Source organism: Polyodon spathula, chromosome 22 (assembly GCF_017654505.1).
Source record: "Polyodon spathula isolate WHYD16114869_AA chromosome 22, ASM1765450v1, whole genome shotgun sequence".
NCBI classification, from domain to species: Eukaryota; Metazoa; Chordata; class Actinopteri; order Acipenseriformes; family Polyodontidae; genus Polyodon; species Polyodon spathula.
In genome coordinates, this window is record NC_054555.1 from 605,217 (window position 1) to 616,652 (window position 11,436).

The following is an 11,436-nucleotide window of genomic DNA, read 5'->3' on the forward strand; positions in this document are numbered from 1 at the left end:
CTGAATGAAACACTAAATACCTGTGCTTTCCCTTCCATTGTAGGAGATTAAATACTTTAAATAAATGTGTGGAAGTGAAGCTAGAGCTTGGGCAGCAGAGTCAAAGGGTAAGTCGGTTCTAGTGACTATAAACATTATTTATATACGCAGGGTTAATTGCTTGGTGCAGGCAGACAAGCATCTAGGCACTCAGCTCAAGCACAATCTATTGAGCTTTATAAGGAGACAGCCACTGTGGAAGTGGCATTTAACAGTATGCATGTTAAATTTGTTCAACCTTGTTTGAATCTGTTATAATTTCCATCACATCCCGCAATCACTCAAAACACACTTCTGTCTCTCCTGTTGCAGAGTGAGGATTCAGAAGATGAGGAGCCTTGTGCCATCAGCTCAAAATGGGCCTTCGAAAGACACAGCAAGAGATGGTCCCGCTTGGAAGACCTGGAGTTCTTCAGCATTTTGGCCCCCAACAGCTTCTACCTCAAAAGAACGAGCAGCGCTGAAACCACCTTTTTGGACAGCAGAGAGAAGCAGGATACATGCTCCTTGCACAGCTCAAGCAGCGACGGATCCTGCGTTCAGAAAACAGCCCTGGACAATTTGGTGACCAGCAGGAGCTCCTCCAGATGTTCCTCGAGCAAGCCAGCATCCCTGGACACCTCCTTCAGCGAACCCCCATCCCCGAGCGAAATCCAGAGATGCGGCGGCGGCGAGGAGAAAGTCTCGGAGAAGCCTCCAAAGAAAAGGGGCAAGAGCCTGCTGAGGAAGATGGAGAAGCTCCGAATGCACAGCTCCAGCCTGAAGAGGCCGCCCCGCGGCAAAGCCAAGCCGCTCATCAGTGGGCCGGTCCCACAGGAGGGCTTCGACGAGGACAAGCTGAGGCGCTTCAACTGCGTGGACATTTCAGAGCTTCAGGGAGAGAACAGCAGGAGCAACTTGTCACTTTCCAGGCTGTCGTGCAGCAGCAGCAGCAGCATCAGCATCAGCCCATCCGAAAGCAGCAGCTCCATGAGCACACCCAGCCCGGTCACGAGGGTCCGTAGTCACGCCAAGAGGGCCGGGCTGCATGATGAGCCGGAAACAGCAGACCTGCACAACGGGAACCTACAAGAGAACCTCTTCTTTCAAATCCCACAGGGGCATAAGCCAGGGACTTTCCCAAAAGCACTCACCAACGATGTTTTGTCACCCATAGACAACACCTTGGTAAATTGGAGAACGGGCAGCTTTCACGGGTATGGAGGCAGAAGGTCCAGGACTTCAAAAGACCATGAACTTGCCCGCAGCCCACTCGCTGTCGCTGACCACCGGATCAGCATTTATGACAATGTTCCAGGCGTCCACATTCATCTCAGAAAGCCGGGAGAGATTGGTGACGACAATGTTTTTTCGGAACTGGATGAGGTCATGGAACGCATCAATGGCATCCAACAGCTGGTCAACCAGTGGACAGAGAAGATGTCCGACGATGGAGACTCTGATTTTGCCAACGGCTCAATCTCCCCCTGCCCGTCTTCTCCGAATGAAATGCACCTTGAAATTGACAAGCATCTACAGGGGGATGACATGGGTTCAGAAACAGAGGTGGATAATGCAGATAAAAATGCCAACCAGCTCCAGTCTGCAGAATTCAGCTTCGTCAGAAATTCTGGAGTTGGATCTTTAAGACATCACAACAGGTTAGTTCTGCAATGAATTTAAAAATGTTTTTGATCCGAGAACTCCGTGGATCGACTTGTAGGTTCCCCAGAATACCAGCACCTGGGTTTTGGGTCAATATTGTCAGCTGCCAATATAGACAAGATACGGCAATACCTGGAACATATTGTTTTGATGCGAATTAACAAATGATGTAAAAAGTAATCATGCCCAAGTGGACTGTATTACTAAATATGCAATGTGTGTTTTTATTTTGTACTAAAATTCCCTTTAGAGCAATGAAAATACAATAATTGTCCACCAAGTAAAACACTTAAAGGGTAGGACCTTTTAAAACATACTTTTTATTTCATTTCGGCATTAATCATTTTCTATGAAACGATGCTGCATTCTGGTTACACCTGCTGGCTGTTTAATGCAGCCTGGTGCCTCGGGCACATGAAAACAGGATTGTGCACAAATACAGAACTATAAAACCTTGCTGTGTTTTCCTCATAGGAGGCAGAGGTTTCACTGGCCCAGCGAGCACAATCTCCACTCGGAAACATCCTGCCTGCAGATTGACAGGCAGTCAGCAGCTCAGCTGAACCTGCTACAGAAGCTGGCTCTGCTGAAACTCACAGCTCTGATGGACAAACACTCCCCCTCCAGCAGGCAGGGCTGGAACTGGTAAGGGATTAAAGGCAGCTTCTCTATTTACTGATGCGTATGACCTTGCAGGCCCCCATGAGGCCAGACAATAAACACTGGACAACAGGAGCTGCGAGCTCCAACAGTGCCACTGCAAAGTGAGGCAACACCAGCAACCGCGTGATCAGCATGTTGTGGCATTAGCTTGCAGTTCAATTCCTCTAGTGCCACTCTGAAGCAGTCGGTTGTGCAGGGTGAGGGAGAACCAGCAAGGAATAACTTTTTGTTTTGTTTTGTGTTGGCTGTAGTGGTATGAAATCTAATCCATTAGTACTGCAGCTGTCTCAGGGGAATGGAATATGGATTTCTAGGTATTATTTTAAAATGGTACTAACAACACAGTAGGGCTTCTCAAAGAGACAATGTGCATGGTGCAAATATATATAAATAAAAACAAGTAGCTTTCGAGTTAAGGTGAATGAAAGCAAAAACAAACGTGTTTTAGGGAGCTATGCAAATAAAGCATTACAAGAGCCAATCAAATACAGCTACTGTATTTTGACTTTTAAAACACTGTGACTGTAAAAGCCGTTAGGGGCAACTTTCAAGCGATTTAATTGGTTCTTGTAATGCTTTATTTGCATATCTCCCTCCAACATATATATATATATACACACACACACACACACGCACGCACGCACGCACGCACACAGATACACACAGACACACACACACACACATACATACAGACACACACTCTCACACACACACACACACACACACACACACAGACACACACGCACGCACACACGCACACACGCACGCACACAAATAAAAGAGTAAGAAAACATTTGATAATTTTTCAAGGAGTTCAGCTAAAGGGCAGCTGCTGTAAACAGAGACTGGGTCCTCAGCAAAGCTCTTCTGTTAATATTTATTTTTCATTTCAGTTGTGATCAGTGCTGAGAGACGTTTCATCAGCGCAGCTCATTCAGCACTAATGTACCGGCGTGTGCTTCCACAACTCGCGTCTGCACTCTGCAATTACTCTAAAACTTTAGCTGTTCCTTTTCATTTGTTTCTGTATTTTAAACCCAGACAGAATAATGTAATGGAGTTCTTTGAGAAGGAGGAACAGTGATTGCACTGTCCATCTAGAAATCATCACGCTAATCAGAACAGAAACAGGCATTGCAGCTTCCAGGCATTTCCATTGATCCTCGCTCCTTTAATCAAGGCCTTTATTCAGGGATAAATGACTTGATTTCAGAAGGTCGGTCTTGTTTCTGAATATCTAGAATATATTGTAAGCCAGCATGTTCCACAGCTAAACACTGCCTGCTGAGAGACAATCCCAGGTTCTGTCTCACATCCTTCAGCGTGTTCCTCCGGGGATAAGGAGAATGGAACTGGGCAGCCCCAGCACTTTCTCTCTCTAGCGCTGTGCAATGCTGCAAAGCTGTTCTCTCCTCCACCTCTTCTGTGTGAGAGTGTCAGTCTGCAGAGGGAACAGGCTATAAAACTGCGGGTGATTATAAAATCACTTGGACAACTCCTCGTGCTGCTTCTGTGGCGGTATCACTTACAATAGACAGGATAATGTGCATTGATAAAAGCACATTGACTGTAGCCACACCCATGCTTGAACTTGCATTAGTGGTTCTACAGGAACAGCTTGATATAACACTGGCCCCTGTTCACAAAGCTCACGGGTTCATGAATAAAACACACTTCACTGCTCTTCAAACCATTCTAGAGCTGGTGCTGAATTCTTGAACAGCCTGGACCAGTTTCATTCATGTAACAATTTAACAACGTTAGAGGAAGCTGACTATCAGACTATAGAAGAGCCGCACAGCGTACACGACAGCATTGTTTTTATCATTAGTGGGTGGTTAATTCCACAATATTCTCTGGTTTTTTTTAGGACAGTTCCCAAGTTCATCAGGAAAATAAAGGCTCCGGATTACAAAGACAGGACTGTGTTTGGTGTCCCACTACTTCTTAATGCTCAGAGAACGGGGGATCCTTTACCGCCGAGCATACTGAAGGCAATGCACTACCTCAGAAACCAGTGCCTTGACCAGGTAAATGTGCTCTACAGCAGGGGTGCTCTCTAACTGCTGGCTCTTTCACTTCACTCCAGTGCAGCATGCTCTTCAATATTGAATCAAGCAGATCAGAGTCTTGTTCCAACAGGTTATTTCATTGTTCATTTGAACCCAGGTGTCCAATCAAGAAGTCAAGGTCCCAGCTTGAATTGGACAGAGCCTCCAATGAGTAGCACTGCCCTGTATTAGCATCCTGAACTGCTTTGTATTGCCTTTCCTTAGTATGCTGTTAAATGAGAAGCAAAGGATTGTTCAATGCCTCCTAATGCAGTGCTCTCCACTGCAGGACAGTAGAGTTCTGCACATGCTGCTTTCTGTAATATATGCTTCTTGTATATTGCACTGATAGTGGGTACACTGTCATCGGTTTTACAAAGTGCAATGATTCAGCAGCAGCGTATTGACTTACCTTATTTGCTGTCCTATTCCCGCAGGTTGGACTGTTCAGAAAATCGGGAGTGAAGTCTCGTATCCAGCACCTGAGGGAGATGAACGAGACGGACCCGCTGAGCATGAGCTACGAGGGCCAGTCAGCCTTCGACGTGGCAGACATGGTGAAGCAGTATTTCAGAGACCTGCCTGAGCCCATCTTCACCAGCAAGCTCTGCGAGTCCTTCCTGCACATCTACCAATGTAAGCCTCCTTCACAATCCCCCTGTCTCGCGGCTCTCATCCACACAGGCACTGCAATGACGCTCTTCTTCCAATGTGTTTCATTGTAGATTTCCCCAAAGATCAGCAGTTGTTGGCAGTTCAAGCCGCTGTTCTCCTGCTCCCGGACGAGAACAGAGAAGCTCTCCAGACCCTCTTGTGTTTGCTCCGTGACGTGGTGGCCTGTGTTGCAGAGAACCAGATGACTCCTACAAACATCGCGGTCTGCCTGGCTCCATCTCTCTTCCACCTCAACACCTTGAAAAGGGAGAGTCCCATAACGTCCAGGTGAGCCGCCACGGGCTATTGAATCCAAGCTACAGTCAAACGAAAGAAAACAGACATCTGTGGCTTTGTTGTGTCTCTCTCATCAGCCCAGGTGTTGATGGTCACACTGCCCATTGTTTGGAGGAAGGTTGTTCCAAGCTTTGCTAATATTTATATAATAATCTTTTGCTGTTGTGGGTAGCAGTGGAGCTCAACTTGAAAGCCGCAAAAACAAACAAAAAAAATTGGGAACATTTGGAATTATTAGTTTTGTCTTTGTTGCAGTTCATCCATAAAGTTTGAGATGATCGTGAAACTATTAAAGAGGCCAACAGCAGCCCAGGACAGATTCCCCATCTTCAAAATGTATTGTATTCATTAAAACAGAAATGCTTTCTTTAGACAGCATCTCAGCCTGGTAGAGCTCGTCTCTGTTTTCACATGTTTAATACATGATCCGTTCACTTGCTCAGCAGCACATTCTTAGCCTGCTGTATTAACCTATGTGGCCCCCAAAGAGCTGCGGTACCCAGTCCAACACTTACCATATCAAAGATAGCAATATTATTCCAGTCCTGCTGTTTTATCTGGGAATGACATAATAAGCACGGGGGGGAAAAAAAAACACAAAACTATGCCTCGCATTGTGGGCAGCTGGGCACAAGCCTGGCTTATGCAATGCATTGCAGTCATACGTTCAGCAGTAATTACTTGCCGACAAAGTAGAAATTGTATCTGTAATTCGTTTGAGCTGTGTATGGAAACGCGGCTGGACTGGAGAAAGCGTCTTCATCTTTGAACTGGGTGTGCTCAGATAAAGATGATTCAGTGTTTGACATTGGGCCTCACATTTCAAAGTCGAGCTTTATCTAGAGCAGTGAAGCTGGCGGGCTCCGTTCAGAGTGCATTAGAAAGAGCGTCCTGCAATAACACTATGTAACACAATTTTTGTTCCTGGGTAGTAAGTGTTATTTCCTAATTGCTTATGCCTCAAAAGTATAGAAAATGGCTATTATTCCCCACAAACTTTGCTTTTGTGACCAGGACAGTGATATTTCAAAATATCACTATTTCCAATGGGAAAACGGGCAAATGTGTGTCTTTTTGTTCACATAAAGTCAGAAAAAAACAACATATGAATCCAAACTAACATGTATTTATACTAAAGTAATACAAAAATGACTACAAAAGATTTAGAAGTGAGTAGTTTTTTGAGATTTACGATTATACACTGTCCTGGTCACAAAAGCAAAGTTTGTGGGGAATAATAGCCATTAGCAATACTTTTGAGGCATAAGCAATTATGAAATAACACTTACTACCCAGGAAAAAAAAAAAAAAAGAAAAATTGTTACACGGTGTAACTGGAGTGCAGCGAGACGCAGCAGGACCGGGGTGATGTCATGCAAGGACAAACAAAAAAGGGAAAGGCTAGCAGCAGCACAAAACATTTCCACTGAGCTTCCCTCCTTTCAAAAGCTTCGGGTCCTGTTTCGAAAGACGTGCAGAAACCAAGGCTAACTGCACCCAAGGTGTTTCTTGCTAGCATTGTTCAGTTAAAATTGCTTAGTTCTTTTGCTTCATTTCAAAATAGGACTCTGTGTTTAAAAAGCAGAAGTGCCGATTACAGCCAGTGTGGCCCTATTCCTCTGAGTGCACTTTGTTCTCTTTGAAAAGCCCTGAATACCTTCTCCTTCAAGCCATGCTTTCACTGTGTGTATCTGTACCAGGCAGTATTGTGTGGTACACCGCCAATCTGTATGAGATGAGATAAGGGTAAGAGCTCTAGAACCAGGAATGGAGACAAGCCCAGCTCTATTGCATAGTGGTTAGGACGCTCACTTGAGGTGCGCGGGGTCGCCAGTTCCCTCCCAGCCTCTGTTACATATATCAAAATGGTTGAACTACGTGCACTGGCACAGTTGGCTTCAGCTTCCATGTGAGCGGTGATGGTGTTTAACTACAGTTTTTTTGCTCTGTTCTGATGCAGGTCTAGCCAGAGGAAGCACAGTCTAGGGATGCCAGACCAGAGAGATCTGAGTGAGAACCTGGCTGCCTCTCAAGGGCTGGCGCACATGGTAGCAGAGTCCTCTCGGCTCTTCCAGGTACATTCCACACCCCTTCTGGCACAAGAACAGAAGAAAGAAATCAGGAGCATGCAACCTGTGCAGCCCTGCCTGCTTTATGAGACCAGGAGCATGCAATCTGTTCAGACCTGCATGTATTAAACACAAGGGTGACTAAACCAAATGCTGGAATCCAAGTATAATGGAATATTTCTATATGTTTCTTCCAGGTGCCAGAATACTGGCTATTCCAGAATGAGGACTCTTTCAATGAAGAGATGAGGCAGAGTGAAGGGGGGCAGTGTCCCACACAGAACAGCACGCAGGCTTACCTGCACGATTCAATGCAAATCGTGCTGACGGAGGCCAGGGATAAATTCAAAGGCTGGACAACCTGTGTGGCCTCTGAACAAGTGGAGCTGGCTTTCAAAAAGGTACCGATTCAATTCAACTCTCAGTGCCGCAATGATGAATGTCCCGTCAATAGCTGCTGTGAGCACACATCCACAAACAGAAGAGACACTTAGAAAGGAACAAGCACAAAAAACAGCAGTCTAACTTCCTAAAAGCATTGCCACTCTCTATTAAATGCCATTTTATTTTGCATGCCAGAAGGGCTGTTTTTATTATAAAATGTTTCCATTGGCTCCTGTGCGCATGCCATGTTCTTTAAACCCGATAGGGGTTGGCCAAGCAAAAATTGTAATGTATTATTAATACATTATAAATTAGGTAGACGACGCACATCCTTTGCGAATCTGGAAAGCATCGGCCGAGATCGAGGCGTCCCAGGAGGAGGTTCTCAATCGAATACTGAGGGAGCAGAATATTTGGGACAAGAACTTGCAGCAGTCGAAGGTCATTGAAGCCCTGGACAATCACACTGAGATATATCACTATACAACACAGAGCGCCGTGCCTCAGCCACCCCGAGACTACGTTGTGCAAAGGTAAGCCAGACCAGTGCTTTATCCTGCAAGCAGCAAGCTATCACAAGAGCCAGGTGACCCTGGTGCCAAGCCTGCACTTCTGAATCACTGCAGGGCTCCACATTAGACGGTGTAAATTGTGCTATGCAGCAGCCTCTTTATCAACCCCAGTATAATAGAGTGGAAAGAGTCTTCATGAGCTGAGTGATCACTTCATGAGTCTCAGATGAATTATACAAGCTTGTTCATTTGCAACAGTGTACTGCAAATGATCCACACAGTAAAACTTGCTTTGATATTCTGCTGGTGCTTTTCATGGGAAGTGCAGTGGAGTGCAGTGAATATAAGCACCTGTGTCTTTCCTCCCAGGACCTGGCAGGCTGACACTCACACAGGTACCTGCGTTTTAGCTGCTGTCTCGGTGCAGCACGCTGGCGCCCTGTGTGAGGGGATCAGAGGAGAGGTGTTGGCGTGCCAGTACCTGATCCAAACCACCGGACTGCGGAAAACCAGGCTGACTCACATCTGCAGAACAGACTCCAGGTACTGCAGCTTGGAGAGAACGACAGCTTACTGACAGAGAGCTGGGTAACAATTAGCTGTATTCACCAGCACCTGAGCATTGCAATAAAAGAGAAATCATTCCTACATCGTAACTTTCTCCCACTTACTCAAAACCATGCACCTGCTGCTCTTCTGCATTTAATGAACTGAATTCCACGCAGAACACCTATTAGTGCACCAGAATGTCATTTTAGAATACAGTGTAGGTCTCTAGGCACACACTGTACAGAATAAAACAAGTAGACAGGGGACTTCTCGTTGTGTGTCCTGCTTAAATCATCTTACCCTTTGCAAAGGCGTGCATGTTTTATTGATGCCCCTTTCCACCTTTATGCCTGCTTTGTCTTGACAGAGTTTCTTCTTGTTCCCTTTTCCCCAGGGGACGAACCCCAGAGTGGTACAATAAGGTGTTCGGCCACCAGCTTGCTGCAGAGCTGCTCCGGGTACGAGACTCCTTCAAACCCGAAATGAAAGAGACAAAAATCTAACCTTCCTCTGTGGAGGACAACGGACAAACAAACACAACACAACAAAGGCACTTGAATGACTTCAGCAAACCAGGATGAGGCACTCTGCCAGCTGAAATGAAGGGCTTCTTCAGAAGTCAACCCTACAGTAATACAGACTTCTGTTTCTAGGCTCAGAACGACGACTGTTTGATGAACTGACAAGTGTGTCCAGTGGCTATGCATTATCAACCCTGAGAATAAAGGTCCAGAGCATGACACACTCCCGTTTCTTGTTCCATTCTGCAGTGCTCTGAGCCCCCAGGATCTTACTCTGCATTCAGTTCACCTGCAAGATGTTTAATTCTACCACTTTGAGGAAATAATATCTATATATCTATATCTATCTGTCTATCTATCTATCTATATATTGAATGCAAACAGATTGAAATGTAAGAAATAGAAGGCTCTCACTTCAGTATCGTCATGTTATTTAATTGCTGTTATTTGTGTGTCAGTTTGTTTTTTTTAAGTATCTAAAAGTCCTGTTAGAAATATTGGGCCCTGTTCACAAAGCTTTCCTTCCCGAGTTATTTAACAAAGCTTTTTTTTAAAAGACAATACAGTTCCTATTCAGAAATGTGTGCAGAAGAGTTGAAGATGTGTTTTGTCCTAAGACTCCAGGAGCGAGTGCTTGGGGAGCACGGCCTGCAGGCAGCTGCATGGTCTTGTGAGACCCTGGCATTGGACAGCGATAATCGCACACTATATTGTGATTCCCTTTTGTGTTTCTAATATTTCAGAATTTACTTTTTTCTTTCTGAAAGTCTGCGTATTCTTTCTGGAGTGGCCTAACAAGCGTATAACGCAGTTGTATAAAAGGGTTTCATTGTTGAGTGCCAAATATTACAGAAGAGAATATAAAGCAGCTGCTTTATTACAAACATCTGAATACAGAAACATTATCAAATCATGAGAATAACATAGCATACAAGTTACAGGAGAAGCCATACTGTATGCAAGGAGCTTACTTTGTATTAACTGAATATATTATTGTATTCTTTTTTACTTGATACTTCTTTAAAAATTAGGTTTCTTACAAGAATAAAGTATTTATGCCGACATAACATTTCTAAAAAAGAAGTTCCAGTAGTTTTTATCATTCCCTCCCCAACCCCCAAAAGAACATTTTAAAATAGCAGTGAAATGTCAAATTGCTTGCTTTATATAGATATATAATTATTGAAGTCTTACAACCAAAAACTGAGATAATACGAGAAGCTGCGGCTTCAGCCCTCACTCCTTATCCTGGACACACCGAGACAATACGAGAAGCAGCGGCTTCAGCCCTCACTCCTTACCCTGGACACACCGAGACAATACGAGAAGCAGCGGCTTCAGCCCTCGCTCCTTATCCTGCTGGACACACCGAGACAATACGAGACGCAGCGGGGTCAGCCCTCGCTCCTTATCCTGGACACACCGAGACAATACAAGAAGCAGCGGCTTTAGCCCTCGCTCCTTATCCTGCTGGACACACCGAGACAATACGAGACGCAGCGGGGTCAGCCCTCGCTCCTTATCCTGGACACACCGAGACAATACGAAAAGCAGCGGGGTCAGCCCTCACTCCTTATCCTGCTGGACACACCGAGACAATACGAGAAGCAGCGGGTCAGCCCTCACTCCTTATCCTGCTGGACATACCGAGACAATACGAGAAGCAGCGGCTTCAGCCCTCGCTCCTTATCCTGGACACACCGAGACAATACGAGAAACAGCGGGTCAGCCCTCACTCCTTATCCTGCTGGACACATCGAGACAATACGAGAAGCAGCGGGGTCAGCCCTCGCTCCTTATCCTGGACACACCGAGACAATACGAGAAGCAGCGGCTTCAGCCCTCACTCCTTATCCTGCTGGACATACCGAGACAATACGAGAAGCAGCGGCTTCAGCCCTCACTCCTTATCCTGCTGGACACACCGAGACAATACAAGAAGCAGCGGGGTCAGCCCTCGCTCCTTATCCTGGACACACCGAGACAATACGAGAAGCAGCGGCTTCAGCCCTCACTCCTTATCCTGCTGGACATACCGAGACAATACAAGAAG

General features: G+C 45.6%; 1 protein-coding gene across 3 annotated transcripts in view; it reads left to right on the forward strand.

The window, feature by feature from the left end:
• The window catches only part of LOC121296970 (rho GTPase-activating protein 7-like), a 35,883-nt gene extending 25,279 nt beyond the window's left edge, over window positions 1-10,604 (forward strand). For all 3 annotated transcript variants that reach the window (XM_041222947.1, XM_041222949.1, XM_041222948.1), the window contains 11 exons: window positions 44-107; window positions 352-1,679; window positions 2,158-2,328; window positions 4,217-4,376; window positions 4,835-5,033; window positions 5,123-5,339; window positions 7,309-7,423; window positions 7,615-7,818; window positions 8,117-8,334; window positions 8,683-8,856; window positions 9,257-10,604. In XM_041222947.1, coding sequence (XP_041078881.1) covers window positions 44-107; window positions 352-1,679; window positions 2,158-2,328; window positions 4,217-4,376; window positions 4,835-5,033; window positions 5,123-5,339; window positions 7,309-7,423; window positions 7,615-7,818; window positions 8,117-8,334; window positions 8,683-8,856; window positions 9,257-9,365 — 2,959 coding nt within the window. In that variant the 3' untranslated portion in view covers window positions 9,366-10,604. The remainder of the gene's footprint in view (window positions 1-43; window positions 108-351; window positions 1,680-2,157; window positions 2,329-4,216; window positions 4,377-4,834; window positions 5,034-5,122; window positions 5,340-7,308; window positions 7,424-7,614; window positions 7,819-8,116; window positions 8,335-8,682; window positions 8,857-9,256) is intronic.
• Window positions 10,605-11,436: the final 832 nt, after the last annotated feature.